The sequence below is a fragment of the Clavispora lusitaniae genome, assembly GCF_014636115.1.
Source record: "Clavispora lusitaniae strain FDAARGOS_655 chromosome Unknown tig00000003_pilon, whole genome shotgun sequence".
Taxonomy (NCBI): domain Eukaryota; kingdom Fungi; phylum Ascomycota; class Pichiomycetes; order Serinales; family Metschnikowiaceae; genus Clavispora; species Clavispora lusitaniae.
In genome coordinates this window covers 1,665,804-1,691,445 of record NW_027093975.1, presented here as the reverse complement: position 1 = coordinate 1,691,445, position 25,642 = coordinate 1,665,804, and the positions used below count along the sequence as shown (strand labels likewise).

Sequence of the window (25,642 nt, the reverse complement as noted above, 5' to 3'; positions counted from 1 at the left end):
CCCTCTGAGTGCTCCCAAAACAATCAGATCGCCACTACACGAAGTTAATATATGTCATGAGTCATATCATTTAGAAAATACATTCTCTGCAATCTTACTCCCATGAAGCCTCAATGGCCCGCTGCTCATTTTCGTTGAAATATTCGGAAAGATCTGCCTTCAAGTTGTCAATTGCTTCATTTACCTTGGGTAAGATAGTTTCAAATCTATCGTGCACTCTCTTTTGCCGCCTTTGAAGTTTGGCAATCATGGCTTTCTTCAACGTCTTGAGCTCCATGTTTAGACGAGCAATTTCCTCCTCTCTAACTTGGTACTTTCCAATGCTTTTCTTTTTCTTAGCTTCAATACTGCTCTTTTCATTTTGAACAGTTTTCACGTCGTTTTTCATTTTCGCGCTGTCAAGCTCATGTTCTGCCAATTTCTTCTCCAAAGATGCAATTTCTTGACTAAGGTGCTCCTCCTCCTCTTTGTACTCTCTTTGCATGCCTTCATTAGTCAGTTCTGACTCCATAACAAGTCGTTCCATTTGTTCTATCTCATTAACCAACTGTGTTATAGAATTTTGTAAGCCCTTTAACTTTCCACTGACGCGACCTTCGTTTGCCTCACGGTTCCCATACTTGTCAATCTTGGACTTTAAACTATCAATCTGCTTTTTCAACTCTGTGGTCCGTTTGTGTTCATCTTTCTTAATTTTCCGAAACGTGGCTTTCAAGGAGTTTAAAGTTTCAATAGTATGTTTCAAACTAGACTGAAGGGTCTGTAAAGGAGAGGACTCCAAAGAGCAGCTGATCTGAGTGCTTCTATCGGCAGAAGTAGTATTGACAACATAATGGGACAACTGACGACCTTCGGAGCTTAAATCAATTTCATACTGATAAAGCGGAGTTAATCCATAAATGCAGAGAAGAAGCTTTCTAGTACTTTCTTCACTAAACAATCTCACATGGGGCCAAAAGACACTATTCACTCGGACGCTAAAGCCTGCCAGTAAGGCAGACTCGAATTGGTCTTGATCAAGGACTTCAAACACAACCCTCGAGTCGGCAATTGACGCAATAGCCATTGGAAGACATGAATCCACAGAACCATTGATGAACTTTTGCCCGTTACTTTTATGAGTTGTAGGTTGACCAGCAAACAATTTTGGAGATGCAAAAAGAATTTTTATAGCTGCCAACCATGACCAAATTGGTTGAATAGAGATCGTAAAATACTTGTCCATTATGGTCGTGGATGGTGTCGCATTGCTGTTGGATCTCTTGCGGTCAATAATGGTCCTATTGTGGTTTGTTTTGTTCCCAAAACAAGACTTATTGGGTGCTGGAACCATACAGAAGATCTTGAAGTTACTGGCAGAGACTGATTGTGATGCAAGCAGTAAGCTAAATTCGCTATTAGCCACAGCTGCGTCAAGTTTCATTTCTGGGGGTTCAGAATGTCCTTTGAGGGCCATTTGCTGTTGCAGTTGATTCTGTTCCATATTGATAACAACGACGGAATCTGTTGAGGTAGCTTCTCGTGCAAGGTTATTTCCTGTTCCAGTCTTCTTGAAGGCACTGTATGGCACGTAGGGAGTCAATGAAGATAAGTGGTCCAACGTTTTTGAGTAGTCCTTGAGGATAAAAATACGCAGCAAAAATGGAGAGACTGTCAAGCTAATGACATGGATGCAAAGGACTAAGTATGCGTAATTAACAACGATGGTAGTTTCACGCAAAAGAAGAGCGATAGTTCTGATCGAAGTTTCACCAAGATGAAGGTAGTTCATGCAGATGTGAATCACCAATTGCGTAAGAACCGTATTCTTGCCTAGAAACTTATGGTCATCCAAAGTGAAATGGGCCTTCTTCGACGCGAGATAATTGTATGAAACAAAAAATGGGGACTGTGTGAACAAAGACAGGAAGAGGCTCGAGTAGCTGAACTCATAATTATTCTGATCGCCACTTGCATTGGCCAAGTTCCGATAAAACTTTGCAATATCACTCAAGACAAGCGGGATGTTCAACACCAACAACCAATTTTTAACAATGTAGTTTATGGATATAACTGAAAGAAACCCAATCAAAGAGTTGAGTAAGCTGCTTGTGTAGAACTTTGAGTCAGACTTTTGTGGTATTGTGCCAGATTGTGTCAGAGAACCTGGGAATGTCGTCGAAGTTGTCGTAGTAGTAGAACCTCCTGCGTTAGACACTACCGAAACGTAAGTAGTGGAGCCTGTGGTGTAAGATCCAACTAAACGGCTAGCAACAATGGACTTTGCCAATACGATGGCGTACTTGATCCAGCTAGTGGGCAACGTATAGTGGCACACGAGCAAAATAAAAGAGTTGATGGAAAAGAGCTGAAGGCAGTCTCCAATCAATTCTGAGCGGTAGAAATTGTAACGGACAGTTGGTTTTGCCTCAAGTTCGTATTCCGAACTGGCGTCAGACAGGCCCAAGTATCTGGAGATGGTTCTGCCAGCGATTGTCCGAAAAGAACCCAGTAAGATGTATCCGGTAAGAACAATGCATGAGATTCCTTGAGGCAATAGCAATAAGAGGAAAAGTAAAGCTAGCACGTCACGGTTTGTCTTTGGAGTCAAAATTGAGCTCTGGTTGGGCGTCGGAAAAACCGCTTGTTGGGTCTGGCCCGGCTTGCTGGTGGAGTTCGGGCCAAACGGAGGAGGCAGCATGTAGTATGGTGGATCTGGGGCTCTGGACAGCATGATTCCTGGAGAAATAATCAGGAGGTAAGCGGCCGGAGCAGGATCAGTAGCCCAAACGAAGCGCTAGAGCCGCCAGGTTGAGGTGAAGAAAAACGAATTAGTTCAGGTGCAATACACACAAGAGTAGGAAATATGAAATCGGAAACGGCTATTCCGGAATGTAGATGCAGTTAAATTTTTCGGAAAACGACGCCGTGGCGCTGGTGAAATATTGGAGTTAAACGGTCGAGTGCTTAAAGGTTTTAGGTGAAGGTTGTTCGATGCAGTAGAGAATCCAGTGAGACTCGCACGCCAGGGCCCTTTTTTTTTTTATTTTCTGTGCATTGGGTGCGAGCGAGTCGAAAACTGGTGGAGGAAATAAGAAGACGAAAAGAGAGGGCAGGAATCGGGCTGTTTGTGAGTATCCTGGAGTAGGTCGGTGTATATTGTATCTCAGATCAAAGTATGGAAGGATGCATGTAATTAGTCGTTTTCTCTTTGTTTTCTTTTCTGCCCTGCTAGGATATCTCGACTATATTTGGAAACCATCCGACTGCACAACGGCCTCGCACTAGTGTCAAACCATGACAGAAGGTGTCAAAGGCGGAAGATAAAACACAGTGGATAAAGAACATGATCCAGAAGCCACAAAGGCCAGATTGGGTGACTTGATGTAGTTTATACTCCTTTCTCTTCTAAGGAGTTACAAGCGTAGTCCAGTGGAACCATTAACTTCCGGCATCCTCTGCGCAGTCCTAGTCCTTCCGAGAGAAGCGGATTCGCAAGTGTCCATGACTTGATTTGAGAACAACAGGTAGCACTCACACCGATGAAATTTTTATAGGGTGAAATAGGAATGTTTCTAGTCACCTCGGCTCAAAGTCTTCCCGGGTCTCTTTGTATGAACCGTTCCGAAACGTCAAACAAAGATGCTCAGCCCTCATGCGAAATAGGCGCCCACCTCGTATCGTGCAAGTTTTGTCTATAACTAGGGCGCGCCCCTCTTGATTCATCCGATGCCCAAAGTCTTTTGGTACTATCACGTCAGATCGTTTTCTCGCCTGCTCGCTTAATTTTCGACGCCCCTCACGTTCCGGCTATTTACTGATATGTCAATCTTCAAATTGTTGGCCCTCGGCTGCTCCATCGCTGGTGTCTTGGCCGCCGAATCGTCATCTACTCAAAGGAACTCGTCTACGGCCAACGGAAACGCCGTAGACAAAATTGTGTTTGAAAACGTGGGCTACACTGGCTACTACTACGATGTGGAATCCTACTCCGATTTGACCTCTGACGACTGCTCCTGCAAACTTGATAAGTCTTTCACGGTTTTCGAAGGCACTAATGCTCCGCTCAATGAAGAGCTTTCTGTCCATTTGAGAGGTCCTATCAGCTTGAAGGGTTTTGGCTACTATGTTAGCGACGACCTGAGCAAGGGTACGTGGCAAAGAAAAGCCTACTACAATTCCTCGTCACAGACTGCTGACAACGTCACTTTCTTGGTCAATGGCGGCGAGTTTTCTCCCTGTGTTGGCCGCGCTTTGACGTACGCCTCGTCTAACGGTACGGGAATTGCCTCCAGTGCAACGATTTTGGAAGATGACAACTTGGTTGAGTCCAACGAAGAGTACACTATCATGTCTTCTGTCAAGTGTGCTTCTTCTGGTGCTCTGAATGACTGTGGTTATTACAGAGAAGGCATTGCTGCCTACCACGGATTCTACGGCGACATCAAGATGTTTTTGTTTGAGTTTGAGATGCCCGAGGCTACTGATGACAAAGACACAACCTACCATAACATGCCAGCTATTTGGTTTTTGAACGCCAAAATTCCAAGAACTTCGCAATACAACGCCAATACTTCGTGCTCCTGTTGGGCGTCCGGCTGTGGAGAGCTTGATATCTTTGAAGTTCTCAACAGCACAAAGCCTCTTCAGCTTGATTCCACAATCCACGACTTCCAGGGGACTGATGATATCCAAAATGGTTTAGAGGCAACCGACTATTTTGAGAGAGACACTTCTGGAGTTATGAGAGGTGGTGTTGTCTTTGGAAACGACCGTACGATTACAGTCTTCATGGATGACTCTATGGTCATCGATGAGTCTGTTGCCGCATCTGATGTGCAAAAATGGCTTGGGTCTGCTTCATCCGAGGGTGTTAAGTCCTTGTCAAGTGTTTCGATGGACACTTCTACCACGTCAGCGAGCGCCACCGCATCAGGAAGCTCGTCATCAAAGAAATCTGATGGTACTCTGTCCAGTCCAACCTCGTTGTGGTTCAGTGCTGTGACGCTTGTTTTGCTGTCTCTTTTGTATTTGTAAAGTCTTTGAATCGAATATACCTTGTTAGAAGAAAACAGAGCTCACTGTTTCCCTTGTAAGGAATAAATTGCTCTTCGGTACAAAATGGAGCGTAAATGACGTAAGTTGAATTTTCCCACTGGCCTTTAATATGCGCCGGAGACGGTTTGAGAACAAGACCATTATTATCGTCGCTCCGTTTCAATTGAGGCAATAGTGCTTCAATCCTGTTCAAATATATCGACTCGGCCCGCTGAAGAAAGTCTTTTGGTACCTGGATCGAATCCGCCATGGACAGACTTCGGTGACGATACTTTAGAGGTATAGGCTTGAAATGTCGTTTGGAAAGGAAATCTATATAAGCTTCGCTTTCTATGACATAGCTGGCAGGGTTCTGGCCCACTTTTGGTTTTTCAAGAACGGGAACAAGATTGTATGCTTCGTGCTCTTTCTTTACTATGACTTGGATCATGCTTCCTAATGGGAATCTGAAATTGCTCACATCTTTGCGAGTAGACACTAGCGCATTAGCAAAAGGATTCGCTTTTAAAAGCTGCAAGTCATAATAGCTTTCCTTATACAACTTAGCCGAATGTCCTTTTTCTACTCCTCGAAGCCATTTGGCCGGATTTCGAAGGAGCGGATGCTTCATGTGGAGATGATGTGACTTGGTTACTATGCAAGTCAGTGAGCAGCCTAAGATGGGTTTAAATTGATCATATCAAGAATTCAGATTCGGTTTAAAGTATTCGCTATTGTGGTATTATTCGTTGGCGGCTTATGTTCTGGGACTTGGACTATTTCATTAGCACCCACGATTTTATTGGATCCTTTGCCATTTTGCAATTTACTATATGGGAGTTTGGTCCAATATGAAGAAAACAGACACAGGTATATACATTTTCTTTTCTAATAACTATGTACCTTAGCGTATTCCAGCACTGTCTCTATTGTCCCATTATCTTTATTCTTTTTTAATTGTCATGCTCCTGTGAAAAAACGTCCTCTACCAGAACAACATCAGTTCGCTTTTTTAGTGCCACAAAGTACATTTCCCGCAGCTCTGCTCGACAGGCCGCCGGTTTAGTCATGAAAACTTTGTGGAACACCTTCTCCAATTTGTTTTGAAGCAACCTCTCTTCCTTTCCCGTATAGAACTTCATCACTAAATTGCCGTTTTTCTTCAATAGCCGGCAGGCTAAGATCAAAACTCCATCACATAGGTCCATGCTGGCAAAGTGATCATTGTCCTTTATGCCGCTTGTATTCGCCATCATATCGCTCATCACCAAATCCAAGGGCTGACTATGGCCCTCAGGATCAAAGAAAGTCACAATCTCGCTGTGAGTTTTCTTTGAGAAAATGTCACCTTGCAAAAACAGCGAGCCTTCCGGGGGAGAGCAATTGATAAGGTCCACGCCGAGTATCCGGGGAGTGATGTTTTTGCTTTTGCATCTGGCTAGGGCAACTTGAGTCCACGCACCAGGAGCAAAACCCAAGTCAACAATGTTACGGGTGTTCTTATTGAAGAGACGAAACTTGCTATCGATCTCAATAAGTTTATAAGCGGCTCGGGATCTGTACCCTTCGGCTTTGGATTTTTTTGTGTGGGCATCATCCATCTGCCTGGCGACCCATCTTTTGGAGGAAGTTCCCGACTTCCACCGCACAAAGAGAGGCGAGACAACGTTACCTCGTTTGAAAGAGAAAAACAGGCGAGACATCGGGTTTCCCAGACGTGGAATCGAAATTATAGTCGGTAGTATCTCTGCCAAATGCATTCTTATTATGTGTGGTCCTGCATCTTCGGGAAGCCGATGCTCATCTACAAGTACACTAAGATTTTTTCTGACCACAAGAAGCTCTCGCATCAAAAACTCTCTAGTTTACAATCACCGCCGTCGATATCTGAGTGTCATGGAGTTTCTAAAATCGCTCGCTGAGAACCCAGCGAACATTTTCAAGCTCGCACAGAAAGAAGAAACCGTCGAACAACTTAATACCATCACCAAATCTTTATTGGACCCTATCGCCAAAGAACATTCTGTTTTAGATGAAATATATGTGGACGGACTAGATGCGACCCAGGTTTTTGGCCAAGCACAAATGGTTCTTCTGGGCGTAGGCGAGGCTCTTTTATTCGAAAAGATTCCTGAATTGAAAGAAAAATATGGAACCACAGAGGTGAACAGTGAAGACGATGATGGTGCTGAACTCAATGAAGACGAAGAGAATTCGGAAGACAAACTATCTGGGGATGAGGAGAACTTAGATGACGACAGTGAAGAAGAGTTTTTCCTGACTGAAGAACCGGAAGATTTCACTGCGCAAGAACTTGAACATAGCGAAGATGAAGAAAACGACAACGAGGAAGCCAACGATAGTGAGGCTAGCGAAGAAGAACATATTGATGCTCTGGACGCAGAGTCTGAAACTACAAAGGTCGCGTCGGACAACGAATCCCTGGGACCAAAGAAGGATGTCTTTGGCTTGAATGACGAGTTCTTCGACATTGATAACTTCAACAAGCAGATTGTCGCCCTCGAGGACGATGGAGACGATGACGAGGAAGAAATAGACTTGTTCGCTGACTTGAGTGATGCCGAAGAGAGTGAAGAGCAGGAAATGGATTACTATGATGAATTTTTCGACAAACCAGGACAAGAAAAGAAAACAGCAAAGAAGTCCAAAAAAGCAAAGTCAGAAGAGGATGAAGAGTTAGATGAAGATCGTGAACTCGATGATAAGGAATATGATCAGGCTGTTGATTCTGCCATGTTTGATCTTTTTGCAGATGAGGATGAGGAAGTGGAGAAGCAGCAAAACACAAAGCAAATGTCATCTTTTGAGAAGAAGCAACTGCAACTTCAAGCAGAGATTGCTAAGTTGGAGGCTGAGCTTGTGGCTGAGAAAAAGTGGACTATGAAAGGTGAAGTAAGATCGAAAGATCGTCCTATGGATTCACTTTTGGATGACGAAGAAGCTCCATTGTTAGAATTCGACCGTACATCCAAGCCTGTGCCAGCTATCACAGAAGAAGTTACTGAGAGCATCGAAGACTTGATCAAAAGAAGAATCCGCAATGATGAGTTCGATGACTTACCCAAGAGACTCATTACTGATGTGTCTCGCTTTGTGCAAAAACAAAAGACAGAAGTGTCTGAGCAAAAGAGTGAGAAGTCATTGGCAGAAATCTATGAGGATGTATATCATGGAGTGGATCCTGACGAAAAGATCACAGAGGAGCTTCAAGCAGCACATGATGAAATCAGCGACTTGATGACCAGTCTAAATTACAAGCTTGACTCGTTATGTCTGGCACATTATATTCCAAAGCCACATCAATTCAAGTCTCTTGAAGTTAAAGTTACAGATGCTGCTGCTTCCATTTCTTTGGAGGATGTTCAGCCTACACATGTTTCTGACGAGACGAAGCTCGCGCCACAAGAAGTGTATAAGATTGGTGATGATAAGGTGAAGGCTGATGGAGCCAAGGGAGTTTCGCAGGTGCAATTGAAGTCTGGTTTGGCGTACTCGAAGGATGAGTTGGACCGTGACGACAAACAGAGATTGAGAAGAGCAAAGAAGAGAGCAAAGTCCAAACACTTTAACGAGTTGAAGGAGATGAGAGAAGCTCGCGAGAAGCAGAAACCAGAGGGTGGAGACCGCAAGCGCCAAAAGGTGGGTGACGTCATTGATACGTTGTCGAAGGCGAAGAACGTCACAGTTATTGACAAGAAGGGCCGGCTTACAGATGCCAAGGGTAATGCTAAAAAGAACCAGAGCGCCCCAAGCGGCAGTAATCTTCTTTTGTAGGTTTCAGGGTATATGCATACACAGCTAGGTAATACACAGCATTGACGAGAAAGCATAAGAAACAACAAAGGATAGTAAAAAAAGAAACAAAGAAAAAACAGACTACGAGAAGAAATAAAGAAAACGACAATTAGCATCAGCACATGGAATTACCAGCGGTGGAGGCAATTAAAATGTGACAATGCGAATGCACACTACCACAACCAGACCAATTTCATCGCCTGACATAACCGTCGCGCCGCACCGCCGATCAAATGTACCCCAAGAAAATACATCAGTAAAAGAGATATACACAAGCGAAAAATCGGGAAAGTACAAAAGCAACATCATCTCGCCAGGCCACTCTGCTCAATTCGGTTGCACTGGGACTCACATATGGCTCGCTTGTTGTTGCCATGACATCTTGACGGGGCATGCACCTCGTAAGTGTGTGTGCATGCGGTTTTAAAGTGTTCGCGCAGCAAAATGGGCGTGGGCCCGGCGTTTTGGCACTTGAGAAAAGTCAAAACCACTCGCCTCCTTTTCGAGTCAACGCGGTCTCTTCTCCTTCCGAACCACTTGTCTGTGTCTCTTGACGTTTGTCTGATTGCGTTTCTTTTCGATTTCGCCAGCCATGATTTCGCTTCTGTTCTTGAAGCAGCTCTTGACTATTCCTGTGGCTATCGTATCGGCCGTGGTCAAGTATTACACCACAGGCACCGTTTATCTGACCACCAACAAGGAATTTGCAAACTCCCTCTATAAGAATGTTCATATGTCTGTTTTGTTTCACTTGGCCAATACCTACAACAGAGACGATGTCGCAACGTTCATCTATCGTTCCACTCAGTCTCATTTCAAAAAGTTCAAGTCCCACCCATTGGCTGTGGGATTGAACGGCTTTGGCGAGTCCATCGACCCCCGCACTACTTGGGTCGTGAAGAATGGCAGTGCTGCTGCCTCTGAGAAATCTGCTGTGCTTTTTCTTCATGGTGGAGGCTACTGCTTAAATGTGTTCAGCACTCAGTTTATTGGCATCATGGCCCTCTACTACGCGGTCCCAGAGCCCGAAAGGGAGAAGTTGTCCATTGCTATTTTGGACTATTCTCTCACTTGCCACTACAAGAAATTCCCTACCCAGATTTTCGAGGCCATCCACGCATACCGCGAGTTGGTGAACCAAGGCTATACCAAAATCACGCTTCTTGGGGATTCCGCAGGTACCAACTTGGCATGCGCCGTGGCTAGGTTTATCGCTTATCCTGAAGAAGCCAAAGCCACATTTAGTAAGTTCGCTGACTTTGACTGGGACTTTTCGCCTTTGCCTCAGCCTGAGAACATGATTTTCATCTCGCCCTGGCTTGAACCTTGTACTGTTCCCAAATATCTTCCTGGTGTGGACACTGCGGGTGATTTGGGTGCTATCGACACCTCTTTTGGCGATTGGTATGTGGAAGGATTGAACTTGGATGAGATCAAACCGTTTGTGCAATTCACAAATACCACGTACGAGAAACACTGGGCCAACGTGGATGCCTTCAATGGCAAGGGCAGATGCTTGTATCTTTACGGAGCAAGAGAAATCTTGAGAGAAGGTGTCGAACGGTTTGCTGACATCATCACCAAAGAGGGCCTGGGCAAGTTGGAGGTGTATGTCGAGGCAGGCGGCATCCACGACGCTCTTTTCTATGTTGAGAGTCTCGACTACTTGGGCAAATCTGGTGCTCAGAGGGCTTTAGAGGGAGATTTTCTGTCCAAGTTCGCTTACAGCTTGGTGGGTGAATTTTTGGCCGAACTTGTGAAGTAGTTGACGTGAGGCTGTGGTGAAAGCGATCTTAACATTTTCGGTTCTATCAATCCAACCAATTTATTCATATTGATTACGGGGTTGCTGATGATAGCGGGTTGATCTCTCTGGTAACGTGATTTATTGTTGCTTGCTTGTACAAATAATGAACTCATGTGTTATTCCTTGCTTGAGACTGTCACCAAAGTTTATTTATAAGGAAAGGTCAGTAAGGGCTTCTAATACGCGGTTCCTTATTACGCCTAACGCTGTCTAGACTTTGAGGGATATGAACAAAGGACTTAGAAATATCTTTCATATACATGTTCCAAATATAATTATTGAACAGTAATGAAGGCCTCGAGTATCTACCGTAGTTCCGCTGCATCGGGACTTGAAGGGATGTAGTAGTACTATTAGTTGCTGGTGGAAGGCAAAAATGTACAAAAAGAAGCTTCCCCACCAGGAGTCGAACCTGGAATCTTCTGGTTCCAGAAGTGGTTACTAATCGTAGCCAGACGCCTTGACCATTGGGCCATGAGGAACGAAGCTCTTGCGATATTGCATTTCGACCCGGCCATATCACGCCTATTGTTGCCATGGAATTTCTGCTGTATAAAACTCAAAACCAGTGTTGATTAGGAGAAGAATGTATTTCGCATTAATGCTGGTGCAGTAAACAGAAACAGATGTGGCTCAGACGGGTTACATCATCTCCGACAGGGTTCAAAATGTCGCCGAGCCCCAAAAAAAGAAGTTTCTGCGCAACTGAAGGGCCAGGTCGTAAATACTGCAATTGTAGGAAGGGACATTTCTCCGAACTCTGAGCTTCGAGCGATATCTCCTTGCCACAGGTTCTACGAATTTACATTTTCAAAAGGCTGTTCGGAATTGAAGACGTGCTTCAGGAGATGGGAATTCGCCATTTTTAAAAATTTTGTTGATTTTCGACATGGTCATTATTTCCTTCTGTTGATGCTTTCTTTTCACCAGAATGCTTGCCAAAGATGACGTTACTCGCGTATATAGCACGAGAATGTCGTGCCTCACTTGCTTTCCCCAGCAGGCGAAAAACAAAGCAGTCACTGCAAGGGCAAGAAAGAATCCGCACTGCGAGGATTCTGCGGGGCTCTTAATCCAGGTTACGAGAGAATCTTGAGGGTACATAGCCATGCATGGCCCTGAACAAAAATATCCTTTTAACTTTGTCGCTTGAGACAGTCTGCGGCGCTCAAGACAGACACCATTAGGCCAAAGACAGTAAAGAGTAAACACGACGCGGTGGTCCGCAAACACCGACAATACCGAGTTCGGAAGCAAGCGGACCGGGCAAATTGTGGTGGTGAAACAGAGACACAGCCACCAATCACAAAACGGCTCGGGAATTTATCCAGGTTGCCAGAGATCCAAGGCACTTGACACTATTGTGCGCGACATGCTTGTATGGCGCACCATTGTGTCATGGCCTGTAGAATGGGGACAACGGAAAATATCAGCAACAAACATGGTGCTGGTTCATTATGGACACACCAACATCTGCCCATCGCTTCTGTGCGGTTGTGCAAGCTCGGGACTCTGATGCTGTGTCGTACCAGATGCTAGTGGGTCGCGTGGCTCAAATGTCGCGCATCCGGAGTTCCTGGTGTATATGTAGGAGATCGCCCCTGCCAGATGTCGCTGCCAATTACATTTCCGCAATCGGTTGATTGCATGCATACGTCGGCTCTAACCATATCTTGCAAGAGGAGTCCTTGGAAATAATCATTGATTCTATCACTATTGTAAGTAAAAAAAAAAAAAATTGCCACCGCCAGTGAAATCGCAAGCGTAGATTACCTTAGACTATCTCAATTGCATTTTTGCCCCCATCCCTGGACCCTTTACAACACACCCCAGATAAATATGGTTAGACCCCATCTGCAGGTCCCAATGGTGGAGGTGCGTTAGGTATCACCACTCGGCCGGCAATATAAACTTAAAAATAGAATGGCGGTACAAGTGGCTGCGTCGACATTGTAATGGACGCATGAGTTGCCCCTCGCCCTATAAATATAGGCTGGACCGCCTGCTTTGCTTTTTGATTCCATCACATTTTTACAGAGCATGAAGTTTCAATCTGTTGCCCTCGTGTCCATCTTGGCATCGCTCGCTTCGAGCGCACCAGTGTCTCCATCCAACACATGGTCTACCTTAACTCCCACCGCCACTTTGCCAAAATCTGCTAGTGCCATCACTTCCACCAGCGGAACTTTTGCATTGTCCATCAGAACTGTCTCGGCCTCGGTCAGCAGCGGCATCTCTGTCAACAAGAGAGACGTGATTTCTCAAATCAGTGACGGCCAAGTGCAGGCTGACACCAAGTCTGCCACTGCCACCGCTTCTGTCATCAACCAAATCAGTGATGGCCAGGTCCAGGAGAACACCAAGACCACAAAGAAACCTGAACCTACTGCTTCCGTCATTAACCAAATCAGCGACGGCCAGATTCAGGAACAAACCAAGAAGACCACTGCTTCTGTCATTAACCAAATTGGTGACGGTCAAATCCAACAACAAACCAAGGCTAAGACCACTGCTTCTGTCATTAACCAAATTGGTGACGGTCAGATCCAACAACAAACCAAGGCTAAGCCAACTCCATCTGCCTCTGTGATCAACCAAATCAGTGACGGCCAGATCCAACAACAAACTAAAACTAAGACCCAAAAGAACACTGCTTCTGCTGTTGCTCAAATCAGTGACGGCCAGATCCAGGAACAAACTAAGACCAAGACTCAAAAGAACACCGCCTCGGCTGTTGCTCAAATCAGCGACGGTCAACCTCAACAACACACTCTGGCTCCAGTTGCTTCTCAAGTTTCTGACGGCCAAGTCCAAGCGACTTCTTCTCCAGACGAGGCTACCGTTGAGGAGACTTGCTACGACTCTGATGCATTGACCATCCAACTTAAGGACGGTGAATTGAGAGACAGCAAGGGTAGAGTCGGTGCTATTGTGGCTAACCGTCAATTCCAATTCGATGGTCCTCCACCACAAGCTGGTACCATCTATGCTGCTGGCTGGTCCTTTGTTCCTGCAAGCTACGCTGGTGTTAACGAAAAGTCTTCCGACACTACCGACGAAGGTTTGAAGTTGGCTTTGGGTAAGCAAACCGTCTTCTACAAGTGTTTGTCCGGTGACTTTTACAACTTGTACGACGAATCTATCGGTGACCAATGTTCTGCCATTGAAATCTTCGTTTTGGAAGCTGTTCAATGTTAAAAAAAAAGTTGAAGAACCACTGTTCGCTATTTCTTTCTCGTGCCCTTTATTTTCGTCTTTTGCATTGTCACTTTCGACACATTTTTATCTCATAGGCTAATACAACGTCATGAATGATCATCCTGTATTGAAAAGAACTCAAATTATCGCGGCTAATAAGAACTTTGCATCGCGTTCATTTAAACTTCGCACGCTTAAGCATAAGCTTTAATCCAGTACATTGTCAAGTATTCTGTAGCTACGATGTTTCTTGGTATGTTCTGCATCAAAAAAAAAGCAATTTAAAAAAGGATGCTCCGCGGCAGGTTCGAACTGTCGACCTTCAGATTTCACAACTGTTGTTATGAGACTGACGCTCTGCCAACTGAGCTAGCGAAGCTTCCTGTGGCAAATAATTTTTCTTGATAGTCTAGACTCTTTGTAAGAGGTTTCATCTTCAAGTAACAACATTCTATAAACCTATCTCTCAATCCAAATCTAATTGTTTCTCTACTGATTCAAGTCTTCTTTTCGTCTCCACCAAAACCTTAAGAGCAAACATATGGTCCTCCTCTTGGGCTAAGCCACTGATGGTCAACGCCCCATAAAGCCCATCAAAATTAGCCGCTTTGATAGGAACAGATCCGCCATGTGTGGCATATTCCAAACTGCTTACAAAGTAGGCCTTTTCGGTACCTAACGAGCAACCAGCATCCTTCTCTTTCTTGGCCAATTTCCGGCCCATGTAGAAACTGGACTTGCCAAAGCGCAAAACGGTCTTCTTCTTCCGGTTCACCCATGCATCATTGTCTGGCATTGTACCCTGTTTTGAAGGGCTGTGGAACAATACTTGGCCGTTGGCAAGAGTCACATCGATCATGATTGGTTTTGGAAGATCTTGAGCCAACTCACGGGCCAAGGTTCCAATTTGCCACGCAATGTCACTGTTGAAAAAGGGCAACACAATTGGCGATCCTTCTAATTGATCTAATTTTTCAAGTGAATACTGTAATGGCAGCGTCATAACGAAAGGTAGCACTAAAATAAGTGGTAATAGTGACGGATTTTATATGAATCGCGAACAAGTGGCGGGGCTCAGGTGAGTACATAGTGCGCTATAGGGAAAGATGAAAAGGTTCAAAAGGTAAAATAGAAAATAGGCAGAGGTTTGAAAGCTCAAAAGAAAGTTGCAGAAGCCAGTAGCTGTTAATTTACTTATTGCCCGAAAATTGGTAATTTGGAATTGAGCTTGGGAGAGGACGTATCCTCAGTCGGAAAGTTTAGGTCCGACGATGCCGATGTGTCCCAAGATATGACAAATACGTCTTAGTGCCGATCGTTTGTATTAATAATTGTGCATGCATTTCAAAAGATTAGAGATTCTCTTATCATATATTTATTTATTGGGACGGAAGTTTCCGAATCTGTACAACAGCAGGCCAATGTCCGTTCTGCAATTCATATTTTTTTCGCCGCGCGTCACCTTATCACAGTATTCTTATCAATCTTCCATATTCGTTCGCCGAGCGCACGGAATAATTTTCCCCTATTAAACGCATCCCAACAGATTCAATTTTTTTTTTTTTCAAGAATCATTCAACCATGCTTGCGGAAAACGTCTCTTTCCGCCGCCGCTTCCTACAATGTGGCAGTGCGGTATTCTGGTGTTTACTTTCGGGTGGTCCCATCTTTGGCTTTGCAGCTTTGAAACCAGTTTTAATCAAAGAACACGTTTACGAATATGCTTGTGATGTATCCATCAATGCCACAACTGCCACCTCTAACTACTGGGCAGAGAACTTTGTCATGGACCCAGAAAAGTTCAGTTCTTTATCCTTGATGTTGGCGAAAACAACGTCTTCGGACCAAGACATTGTGGCCAAGTGCACGAATCAGGATCTCAAACTCAACATGATGTTTACTGTCGGAGCTATGGTTACCAATGTTTCCGCTTTTGTGATTGGCCGCTGTTTGGATATTTATGGACCAAAAGTGTGTGGCCTCATCGGAGCGGTATTCTTATACATTGCGTGTTTCATTTTCATCTTCGGCAAGGACATTGAGAACTCTGCTCTTTCATTTTTGGATCCTTATTTGATTGGTTATGCATCGATGGCACTTGGAGGCCCGTTCGCGTACATTTCGTCGTTCCAGTTGTCGAACTCGTTTCCTCAAAAAAGTGGAACTATCTTGGCCATACTCACTGGCGCATTTGACGCTTCATCAGCAGTGTTTTTGATATTCAGATTGATCTACAACGCCACCAATCAATCATTTGGCTTGGTGAGCTTTTTCCAACTTTATCTTGTGGTGCCCATTTTCATTACCCTTGCACAGATTTTCATCATGCCTTGGGACTCCTACAAGACTGGCCCAGATACAGACTTGTGTGTAAATGATAGCCAAGAAGTTGCCGTGGCTGTGGCTCTGGCGTCTGAGACAGACCCATTGTTATCCAGTCAAATGTCTCCAAGTGCACATTCTGGTAGAAGAGATTCCATTGGTGATGCCTTGAAGCAGCCGTACGCGGAGGAGGGAGAAGAGTTCTTGATTGAGCATTCCGGTGGTATCTTCGGCATATTGCACGGCTTTTCTGCAGAGTACCAAATGAAAACTCCATGGTTTTATTTGATGTGTTGCTTTGCCACCATCATGATGTTGCGGTTGAACTATTTTGTTGCAACAATTGGAACGCAGTACATTTACTTATTGGGTTCTGCGGCGAAAGGAACACTATTGAACAGGTTTTTCGACATTGCCTTGCCACTTGGAGGCATTATTTCTATTCCCTTTGTTGGTCTTTTCCTAGATTACTGCACTACAGTGGTGGTTTTAACTGCTTTGCTTGGAGTTTCTTTGACTATTGGTGTTCTTGGACTTATCCCCAACATTTACGCTGGATTCTTGAACGTCATTCTCTTTGTCGCATACAGACCATTCTTCTACACCGCTGTTTCTGACTTCTGTGCCAAGGTGTTTGGATTTGACACTTTTGGTACCGTCTATGGTGCCATGATCTGTGTTTCAGGTGCTTTTAACTTCTTCCAGTCTACTTTGGACAAGATTACACACACCACGTTCCACATGAATCCCACACCAATCAATGCAATTTTGGTGACCATCACATTGGTTGTGGGTGTCGCCATGATCGCATATACTAGACACCAGGCTGTCTTGTTTCAGCAAAAGAAGACTCGCTTGCATGCTCATGCATAGATGTGCGACGGTGTTTGTTACACTTGCCCGTATTTAACATAGAAGATATCTCTTAATGGTAAATTGTAATTTTTTATTTTTTCATTTTTTCATTTTTTTCCAGTAGCTAATCTATTTTGATAAGTAGTCATGGACTAATATATTCTGTGCGCACCAAGAGATTGTGCGAAAATCACCGCGAAATTCATCAGGAGAATATCTACCACGACAACCCAATCTATCTTATCCCAACATGAAGCCAGTTGTCTCTACGGGAAAGGCCTACTTTTGCACCATTTTATCCGCCTTTGCCGTGGTAATTTTGTCAATCATTGGTTATTTGTTCAAGATCGGCCATGAGTCTATGATGGGTTCTACTTCCGACCCAGAAGATGGTGATGCTGTTGCCCATACCGTCTTCGGCGCTGTTTTCGTTTACTTGGCGTTCCTCCTCTTCTGTGGCTCTCAGGTGTTCTTAATCCAAAGAGAGAGCAGAATCAAGTTGTGATTAGACATTCAATTCTCCATCTGTATAATATACGCAAGTCCCACCAAAAGTAGAGATGTTCTATATTGATGACAATAGGCCATTGGCCCCGTGAGCGGTTTCCACCTTTCGAAATTCACATCTATAGCTTTAACTCCCAGAGGTGAGAGTTGGGAATCAACACAATTCGACATTGTACTAACCAACTCAGATAATCACGAACTGCAGGGCCATATCTTCATCACGTCTTATGTTCCGACAAATGACCTAAAAGCCATTGAGACTTACTACAGCTACCTGTAAACGGTGAATGTTACTTATACTTATCCATGAGATTACAACTTGGCAACGCTGTCTTTCCCATCTTTCCAAACCACGTTCCCGCTCCAGTCACACACGTCAAATACCATAAGACGGATTTCGTTGAGCTCTGCTCGAGTTCCACCAACGTTCAATGCCCCCTTTAAATGGCCCTTCAATGTGGGATTAACGTCTTGTGGGATCAATGCAGAAATGACGCAGAACGAAGTTTCTTTGGGTCCCAACACTCCGGTGAAGCTCAATAGAGGCGAGTACACATTATGGAAAGCATACTGCCACAAGTCTGGGTAGGCGTCATACATTTGCGTCCGAACCCTGTTGCTCACCTTCCCATATACCAACAGCCAAAAATCCAGGCCGCGAACCATATTGTCCACAATTTGCTTGTCGTTGACACAGTCCTCGCTTACTGGGCCCTCCAATGTATCGTACGTAGAGATTTGCAGATCTTCAAAGCGTGTCCCAGCCACATCTTCTTGAACTAACGTTGAAGACAGTACATGGCCTGGATTCACAGTAGCTGGACGCAAAGATTTCTGTGCCGCACGTATGCTATTAGGAGTCACTTTTTTCAATGCGGTCAACGCATTGATCAGCTTAGGCAAGCCAGCTATAGGTGCAGCTTTGAGTATGGCCTCTCTGATTTTGCAGGCCACTATAGACTGTGCTGCTCTGATGTCTTCGCTTCGCTGGTATTTGTATGCAAGCGGAAGTTTGTCGTGATAAGTGTGGGGAATCAACACGTCGGGTAATGATACACCCACAGCTGTAAGGTCGTCGAACTTTGCTGCTGATGAAATAGAGTCTTCTGCTAGTTGCAACAAATATGTGTCGGTCAAGAGCGATTTCTGCATTGACGATTCGAGGAGTTGTTGTCTCAACGCAAAATGAAACACCTTGCCGATTTCCTGCGGCTGGTTCACAACAGTAAGCGTTGTCGAGGCAAAGACATACCAGTTGCTGTGGAGAGTCGGGTACTTGTATGCTAGCTTGACAAGTCTTTCTGCTGTTAAGGTGGCCATGGGAGAAGAAAGAATGTGGGGAAGAAAAATGGCCGAGGAACGCGGAGAAGAGAGAGATGCGTACCGGACTGGTTATCTTCACATGAGAATTGCCAAAAACACGAAACAACTACAGTGCTCTATGTAGCGGTCAAAGCTTTGATACTCAGAACATCAAAGATCTCTTGTATTTGCTATAAAACCATCAAAGTTCTGTATTTGATGAGCAACAAAAACTGTAGCTAAGTCATGCTAAGCGCAGGTCAATGTAAATAGTCTTTAATCGGAAATTGAATGGACTTTTAAGTTCGCCGAGATGGAAGAATTTCTGCCTTCTAATCATCTTCAGAACGAGCTGACCATTAGAAGAGTTCAGCAGACCAATAAGAACCAAGACTCATATCTTCAATGTGCGACGGATGACAATAATGTGAATTTCACTTTGACTCGGGTTTCTTTATCGAGCTTCCTACCCATCTTCGGGCTATCTTGTCCTTGATTTTCTGATGCTGCTCAACAGTCCATTCGCCCATGGACCAAAAGTGTTGAAGACTAGAAAAAGCTGGGGCCACTTTCTGATTGAATTGGCGAAACGTCATATTATACTGCTGACCAACGTCCCTTGGTAGATTATCTTGTAAGATAGACTTGATTTCTTGTCTCAGAATGTTAAGCTTCACGTCCTCTTCTTTTTCTTCCTTGTTCAATTTTTTGACTTCTCTTTGGTCGCTTCTCAGTCCCCAAGGTCTCAAACGTTGATGTACCGGGACCCACTGATTAGCTTTTCTCCATCTATCTGACTCAACCATCTCCCTAATCCTGGATACGGCTCTCTTATAGGCGAACTTTTCATCTTCACCTGTAAAAGCTTTCACATCACCAAAATTCACATCCTTTGGGTTTTTCGTCTCATATTCTTTTGCATGGTCCGTATCGTATGATGCAACGTTTGGTCTATACGGATTCGAAGCTGCGATTGCAGTTTTAGCGAACATTTCCTCTTCTTGCACCGAGGCAGTATCTGTCTCTTTTTTACCTTCCGGGAAAAAAAGCTTCTCAACAGGTGCCTCAGTTCTAAGGTATAGCTGGCACCTTGCCTCGTATAAAGCATCCAATAAGGTGATAAATCTTCTGGCTTCATTTTTCATTTTGCGGGTCATCACTGGGACTGAATCAATAATCACAGTATGGTAAATAGAAGCGAGAGTTATGTAATCAGAAGAGCTGAATAGCCCTTTGCAAATGTAATCAAACGTTACGTAACACACAGAGTTATCCTTGAATGTAGTATCCAAAGTCGATGTACGATTGTAAACTGTAAATGTCGACCGTTTTGACGGTAAATCCAGAATCAGAATCCGTGGATCATGCAAATAAGAATGTGGTTCAATTTGTAAAGCTCTTCTTTTGACCAAATCAAGCCATTCTATGTCATGGTTTATGTTATTTTCTTGCACAACCAAGTTAGGGCTGACAACAGAGTCTAGAGCAAATTGTGCTCTATAATCTATGCTGGATCTCATATCGACTGCGACACACCGGGTATTGAGTATGCCAACAAAAGATTTGAAACGAGACTTATTGAACTCCGACGAGTAGAGTTCTTCAGGGAGTTTGTTGGAGGTTGCAATAAGAACACCTCCCAATTTGAAGTAATAAGTGAAAAGTATTCGAACAATTTGAGCTGAAGCAACGTCAGGTAACATAAACTCATCTAACATGAATACTGTGCTCCACGATATCATTTTCTGTGCTATCTCAAACAAGATAAACTCATTTTCAATGGTCATCTTATGCTTTCCTGAAACAGATAAGGTCAACATTTTCTCCTTTTGAATCCTGTGGATTTCCTCATATACCCACAATATAAAATTATTGTAATGCCATCTCATTTTTGATTTATACGGTAAAGTGCTTGCAAAGATATCCATGAGCATTGATTTCCCGCATCCAACTTCACCGTTTACCAAGAGACCTTGAGGTGCAGCAATGTTTGCTAATTCTTCTTCATCTGTCAAATACCTTATCAAGTCCTTTTTCTTCGTCTCGATGTCCTTTTTAAACCACAGACGTAGCCGGTGAAGCGGCTCCACTTGCAGGTTAACCTGCGACACTTCCTCTGCATGCTGAAGCTCCAATTTCTTCATTAGAATCAGTGTTCTTATTGCTATTTCTTGTGGAGGTGTGTAATCTATCACACGATGGTAAAGCTTTTGGAACTCTTTCATTGCTCTCAACTGAGCTTCATCCTTTATCATTAAACCCGATGCAACATAACTCATATACAACTGAAAAGGATCAGTGGATACTAAAGTTGATGTGGAATCCAGATCAGAATTATCAAACGATGGGATTCTCCGGTCAACTCCTTGAGGACCGGAAGTATGAACGCTCAAACATCTGGAGGCCGATCTTAGAATATGGGGCGTATCACGAAACTTTCTCATTTTCGTTCGGATGGTATACCCTTGAAATCTCGAGGAATGTCCATACATCGTAAAAAGATGAATGTACAGCCCAAAACCGAATCGGACAATATTCGCGATCTGATTAGATAATGCATGTTGAACGTTAACAGAAAGGAAGAGATGCGAGGCAACAGAAAAATCGAAAATGACGAAAGAAACAGGGATTGAAAAATTCGGCAAGTGGAAAGAGCCGATATCAAAAGGGTATGAATGAAGTATACATTTTTTTACAATCATGAATGCCATTATTATGCTAAGGTATATATCGGGGATTGTGCACATTCTTCTTAAGTTGTGCTTTCTTGTGTGCTTACCTCACTTGAACTATGATTGAGACCCAACTGCGCAAACTTCTTATCCAAGGAATTAGAGAGCCCATTCATCTCCTCATCTGTACGGCCGTATAGCTCAAACCACCACTTCACATCCGAGAAGTTGATGAATAAAACATCATCGTTGGAGGGCTTGTGATACGACGCATTCGTAAACTCCGTGGGTCGTGAGAGAAAATAGTCCCAAAGGGAAACGGTTTCTTTGTGAGCTTGGTGCAAAGAAAGCAGCATCTCATTATCAAATAAAAACGTTCCGTACTGACATGAGTAGTAGTGGTAAAAAAGCCGTTTGAGGAAACGGCTATTGAACTCAAATTTTGTTGGATGCTGTCTCATTATCTGGTAGACACATTCCAAGAACTGATGAAAAACAGGCGAACATTCGTTCGATCCTTTGTAGACCATGTAGTTCGACTGTTCGCCATTGCTATCAAGGCTCTTTTGAGATGCAGATGATGCAGCTGCAGAAGCAGTGTTCTTAATGTGTGTTGCCGCTCTTTGCAAAAAAGATGTGACAGCTTCTTTGGTGCCTCCATTTGAGTACGTCTTGCTCGGAGGCAAGTCTGTCGACTCACTCGGAGAGTTTTGCTTCCCTGAAGAAATAGATTCAGAGTCATTAGGCAAATCTTGCGAGTCCGTTTGAGACCTGGGAATCAATGCACCGATGCAACCACCATGATCAGCTCTCGTGGCAAACTTGAAACCAAAACTTATCCACTCTTTTTCAATTAAGACCATAAAACCCTTCATTGTACGGAAGTATGGATCAAGACAAAGCTGCAGTAACGCTGATACTTGAGATGTACGGTCCCAGCCGTCTGAGCAGTGGATCAAAACATTTGTGTTGTTCAAATGAACGGATTTGGTAATGCGATCTACAGATTGAAGAATCACAGATAATCGATGGAGCCATTGTGTCTTTGTGAGGGACTGCTGAAGAAGAGGGTACATTGTATCACCGTTAGATGAGACAGGATACCTGTCGAGGTCACTGAGGATGGAGATAAGCTTGTTGACCGAATCACGCATCACATGGATGTTGTCGATATTGCAAAAAATCTTGTCCACGTTCTGAAAATGGCGGACGTTGCCAGATTCAGAGTCCTGCGAATTGGTACCATGAGATTGCCGTCCCTTATAATTGTCAACGTTTTCTGTGCCCGCTCCAAGAGCATGCTGTGCCAACGCGTTCGTGAGAGGACGCAAATCCACAATCAAGTTGCGTTGTGGTTGCTCTGAAAATTCACTATCATTCGAAAGACGAGCAGCCCTTTCCAACTGCTGCGACCGGAAGATTTCCTCAACCAACTTTTCATCCTGAATTGAACGGTTTTGCAAGTTGAGTCCTACTAGAGGCTGTGAACAACGCGCAATGACATTGCCATTTTCTCCAACCCGATGCTTGTACACCACGGCAGGTAATCTCTGCTTGGAACGGAACTTCCCCGCGTGTTTCAAAATGCTGTCTGATATCGACGATGGAACAACCCATGTTCGTGGGTAGGAAGGGCAAAAGCGATATGTTTCGTTTATGGAAGTGAGCCGCCATGGTTGTGTCTCAGAGTCCTCTGATATAAGATCCTGACGCCTGTACTCATCTTCAGCAGAGTAGAGCAGCCAGCCGGACGACTCGAGTCGCGATTCTAGCATGTTAGGTTTGTAGTCATATGCATAAAATTCCTTGATTGAGCCCTTGAATTTCGGAGACGTGATCAATAAACTGAGTTTATGGTACACTTCTGAGCAGGTTGAGTCGTTGACAAAATCAAAAGAATAGTACGTAAAGTCCTTACAGTAGACACGGATGTGAGAAGCTGAGTACCGATCAAAATCAGTGTCTGTTGGCGGGTCAATAAGAGGCAATTTTGCCCCCGTCATGGATGCTACCGGTGAAACAGACCATGAGGATCCACGTGCTTTGCACATTCGCCCAATCACGGGGTAGCAGAGCCAGATTTCCCTGGGTTTGGTGTCTTTCTCTTGGGCGAAGGAGAACACCATGTGGAAATCCGACAAGATTAGCGAGCCCTTGAGATAATGGCCACGCCTCGAGAGAAGAACATTCTCGAAAGTAATGGCCTTCAACGGATCCATTGGCAAACGGCGATCGTGAGGCTTGGTAGATTTCTTATCTATAATCACTTATCGTGAGAAGTAGACTACTGTTTTTGGGGCAGGTGCTCACGTGCGATTTACTCACAGAGGCTTTCCTTTGGGCGAAAACAGGCGACACGAAGAGCACATGTTCTAGATAATAAAGTATATTTTGAATGGTGTGCTGCTTTTGTAACGCTACTCAGGTTCGTTTCAGCTCTTTTTTCGGGACTGCCTTTTGTGTAGTTAAATATATAGTCTATAATCCTTCGAAACGGGCGATGCCATTGTTTGGAGGGACCTTTGCCTTCACCTTCTTCAATTTCTTTTTTGGCCGCTGCTTCTCCTCCTCCTCCTCCTCTTCTTCTTCTTCTTTCTCTTGAGCCGTTAGCTTGTTGATATTAATAATTTTTTTCTTTGGCTTGAGTGCTGTCTGAACATCTTGGCGTTTTCGTCTGACGATCTGCGGTTGCTCTTCGCCTTCTTCATTTTCGCCTGCCGATTCGTTGCCCGATTCTTCCTTTGTCTCAACATCATCGACTTCATCATCCTCAGAAATGTCGCTGCCAAAATCAGAAGACATATCTGAATCGGACTCGTCATCACTATCGCTCTCATCCTCGTTCATTTCCTGGTTTTCAACCGTTTCACCGGACCAAATTTTCAAGCTATCCATACCTGCACTGATCAATCTGTAGTCGTAGTCAATTTCCAAGCTTCCTACTTCATCCATGCCGCCCAATTTCCCAATCAGAGAAGAATGAACACGAGACTCGACAATTTTTCCCCTCTTGTAGTTCACACGATGAAGCAATCCTTCACTATCACCACACCAAACAGAGTCCCTCATATCTTCAGTTCCCGCGTTCATGGTAGAAATTATAGCGTCAATAGACGCATTTTTGTTCACTTTTACACGAGAGATTTGGTCCATGAAACTGTTATTAGAGTTTCTCCATAGCGTGACAATACCTTCACCATGAGAGACAAGCACAGTGTCATTCTTGTGGTCGTTCACATAATCACTAGCATAACACATGGATAAAAGCTCGTCTGCTTGGTCGTCTGACTGGGTGATGATTCCCTTTCTTATGTCTAAATGCGTCAACGTGGTCGAGCCAAGACTCAAGTAGTGATATGCAGATACTGCTGGCATTGGAAGGATCTTATTCACAGCATCTTCATGCATTGCAGGTAGTTTGAACTTCAACTTATTGGATGAAAGTTCGTTGCTGTCGAATACTAGCACCAGTCCGTTTTCTGTACCCGCCAACAAAAAGGGATGTGTTGAGGAAATAGCCATAGTCGTGATTGCATCCGACGAATCGTCATAATGCTCAGAAATGGTTGTTTTTGCCATCACTCTTCCCGTTTCCGTCGCTGCTTTTTTGATTATATGATCTTTTCCAACAGAGTAAATCGACTCTCCAACAGAGCTTTCATTAATGTCAAAAATCACCGAACGGCATGAACCCTTGTGTCTTTTCGTTTTCCAGTTTGTAGTAATGCCATCGGCACCATCAATGTTCAGATGGTCAGGAACAACCTTCCACCATGCCTTCTTGAGCTGGGAAATTTGGGAGATTTTATCCTTTTTTCCAGAGTCTTGTAACTTCTCTCTGGCTGCTTGCACTTTTTCCTCTAGGCTCTCGGCATCGTAGGAATGACAAAAGAGATGGCCAGTCGCCAAACCTGCCATTATTATAGGTTTTGTTGGATGAGCCGCCATGCTGAAAAGGGGGTCGGAATATCCAATCTCCAAAATTGGAGGAACATTGGACTCCTGTTCAAGCGTGGTTTTCGAAGCACCTTTCTTTTTTCCCATGATAGTATCGAAAGTCCAACTGAAAAGGTGATGAGATGCGCACTAGTTGATATAGAAATAATCACTATGCACATCGCTCAAATCTACAAGATTGCCTACATTT

The 25,642-nt window shown here is 44.1% G+C and overlaps 14 protein-coding genes and 2 non-coding genes across 16 annotated transcripts; 6 read left to right on the top strand and 10 right to left on the bottom strand. All coding sequences in view use genetic code 12, as the record gives it.

Annotated features, from left to right (window-relative positions):
- Positions 1 to 94: 94 nt before the first annotated feature.
- On the bottom strand, positions 95 to 2,713 carry EMC9 (Emc9p; the record flags this gene model as incomplete). Its single annotated transcript, XM_002619627.2, has 1 exon — positions 95 to 2,713. One exon carries the CDS (start codon positions 2,711 to 2,713, stop codon positions 95 to 97), a length of 2,619 nt encoding a protein of 872 aa, XP_002619673.1.
- Positions 2,714 to 3,801: 1,088 nt separating this feature from the next.
- Positions 3,802 to 5,016, top strand: PGA52 (Pga52p; the record flags this gene model as incomplete). The annotated part of the gene is made up of 1 exon (XM_002619626.2): positions 3,802 to 5,016. One exon carries the CDS (start codon positions 3,802 to 3,804, stop codon positions 5,014 to 5,016), a length of 1,215 nt encoding a protein of 404 aa, XP_002619672.2.
- FOB63_000782 (uncharacterized protein) lies at positions 4,973 to 5,647 on the bottom strand (the record flags this gene model as incomplete). The annotated part of the gene is made up of 1 exon (XM_002619625.2): positions 4,973 to 5,647. The coding sequence occupies one exon, from the start codon at positions 5,645 to 5,647 to the stop codon at positions 4,973 to 4,975; it is 675 nt and encodes a 224-aa protein (XP_002619671.2).
- A 322-nt stretch (positions 5,648 to 5,969) lies between these two features.
- On the bottom strand, positions 5,970 to 6,866 carry FOB63_000781 (21S rRNA (uridine2791-2'-O) methyltransferase; the record flags this gene model as incomplete). The annotated part of the gene is made up of 1 exon (XM_002619623.2): positions 5,970 to 6,866. One exon carries the CDS (start codon positions 6,864 to 6,866, stop codon positions 5,970 to 5,972), a length of 897 nt encoding a protein of 298 aa, XP_002619669.2.
- Positions 6,784 to 8,811, top strand: MPP10 (rRNA-processing protein; the record flags this gene model as incomplete). The annotated part of the gene is made up of 1 exon (XM_002619624.2): positions 6,784 to 8,811. One exon carries the CDS (start codon positions 6,784 to 6,786, stop codon positions 8,809 to 8,811), a length of 2,028 nt encoding a protein of 675 aa, XP_002619670.2.
- A 613-nt stretch (positions 8,812 to 9,424) lies between these two features.
- Positions 9,425 to 10,597, top strand: FOB63_000779 (uncharacterized protein; the record flags this gene model as incomplete). The annotated part of the gene is made up of 1 exon (XM_002619621.2): positions 9,425 to 10,597. One exon carries the CDS (start codon positions 9,425 to 9,427, stop codon positions 10,595 to 10,597), a length of 1,173 nt encoding a protein of 390 aa, XP_002619667.1.
- Positions 10,598 to 11,030: 433 nt separating this feature from the next.
- Positions 11,031 to 11,121, bottom strand: FOB63_005496. The gene has a single exon. It is a non-coding gene; the product is annotated as a tRNA-Arg (tRNA).
- A 1,558-nt stretch (positions 11,122 to 12,679) lies between these two features.
- Positions 12,680 to 13,837, top strand: FOB63_000778 (uncharacterized protein; the record flags this gene model as incomplete). Its single annotated transcript, XM_002619619.1, has 1 exon — positions 12,680 to 13,837. The coding sequence occupies one exon, from the start codon at positions 12,680 to 12,682 to the stop codon at positions 13,835 to 13,837; it is 1,158 nt and encodes a 385-aa protein (XP_002619665.1).
- A 292-nt stretch (positions 13,838 to 14,129) lies between these two features.
- FOB63_005495 lies at positions 14,130 to 14,216 on the bottom strand. The gene has a single exon. It is a non-coding gene; the product is annotated as a tRNA-Met (tRNA).
- Positions 14,217 to 14,303: 87 nt separating this feature from the next.
- FOB63_000777 (uncharacterized protein) lies at positions 14,304 to 14,840 on the bottom strand (the record flags this gene model as incomplete). The annotated part of the gene is made up of 1 exon (XM_002619618.1): positions 14,304 to 14,840. The coding sequence occupies one exon, from the start codon at positions 14,838 to 14,840 to the stop codon at positions 14,304 to 14,306; it is 537 nt and encodes a 178-aa protein (XP_002619664.1).
- A 578-nt stretch (positions 14,841 to 15,418) lies between these two features.
- FOB63_000776 (uncharacterized protein) lies at positions 15,419 to 17,032 on the top strand (the record flags this gene model as incomplete). The annotated part of the gene is made up of 1 exon (XM_002619617.2): positions 15,419 to 17,032. The coding sequence occupies one exon, from the start codon at positions 15,419 to 15,421 to the stop codon at positions 17,030 to 17,032; it is 1,614 nt and encodes a 537-aa protein (XP_002619663.2).
- Positions 17,033 to 17,264: 232 nt separating this feature from the next.
- On the top strand, positions 17,265 to 17,519 carry FOB63_000775 (uncharacterized protein; the record flags this gene model as incomplete). The annotated part of the gene is made up of 1 exon (XM_066102497.1): positions 17,265 to 17,519. The coding sequence occupies one exon, from the start codon at positions 17,265 to 17,267 to the stop codon at positions 17,517 to 17,519; it is 255 nt and encodes an 84-aa protein (XP_065958561.1).
- A 314-nt stretch (positions 17,520 to 17,833) lies between these two features.
- FOB63_000774 (carboxymuconolactone decarboxylase family protein) lies at positions 17,834 to 18,841 on the bottom strand (the record flags this gene model as incomplete). The annotated part of the gene is made up of 1 exon (XM_002619616.2): positions 17,834 to 18,841. The coding sequence occupies one exon, from the start codon at positions 18,839 to 18,841 to the stop codon at positions 17,834 to 17,836; it is 1,008 nt and encodes a 335-aa protein (XP_002619662.2).
- Positions 18,842 to 19,257: 416 nt separating this feature from the next.
- Positions 19,258 to 21,315, bottom strand: AFG1 (Afg1p; the record flags this gene model as incomplete). The annotated part of the gene is made up of 1 exon (XM_002619615.2): positions 19,258 to 21,315. The coding sequence occupies one exon, from the start codon at positions 21,313 to 21,315 to the stop codon at positions 19,258 to 19,260; it is 2,058 nt and encodes a 685-aa protein (XP_002619661.2).
- A 260-nt stretch (positions 21,316 to 21,575) lies between these two features.
- FOB63_000772 (phosphatidylinositol-3-phosphatase) lies at positions 21,576 to 23,714 on the bottom strand (the record flags this gene model as incomplete). The annotated part of the gene is made up of 1 exon (XM_002619614.2): positions 21,576 to 23,714. The coding sequence occupies one exon, from the start codon at positions 23,712 to 23,714 to the stop codon at positions 21,576 to 21,578; it is 2,139 nt and encodes a 712-aa protein (XP_002619660.2).
- Positions 23,715 to 23,973: 259 nt separating this feature from the next.
- JIP5 (Jip5p) lies at positions 23,974 to 25,539 on the bottom strand (the record flags this gene model as incomplete). Its single annotated transcript, XM_002619613.2, has 1 exon — positions 23,974 to 25,539. One exon carries the CDS (start codon positions 25,537 to 25,539, stop codon positions 23,974 to 23,976), a length of 1,566 nt encoding a protein of 521 aa, XP_002619659.2.
- Between the last annotated feature and the right edge of the window lie 103 nt (positions 25,540 to 25,642).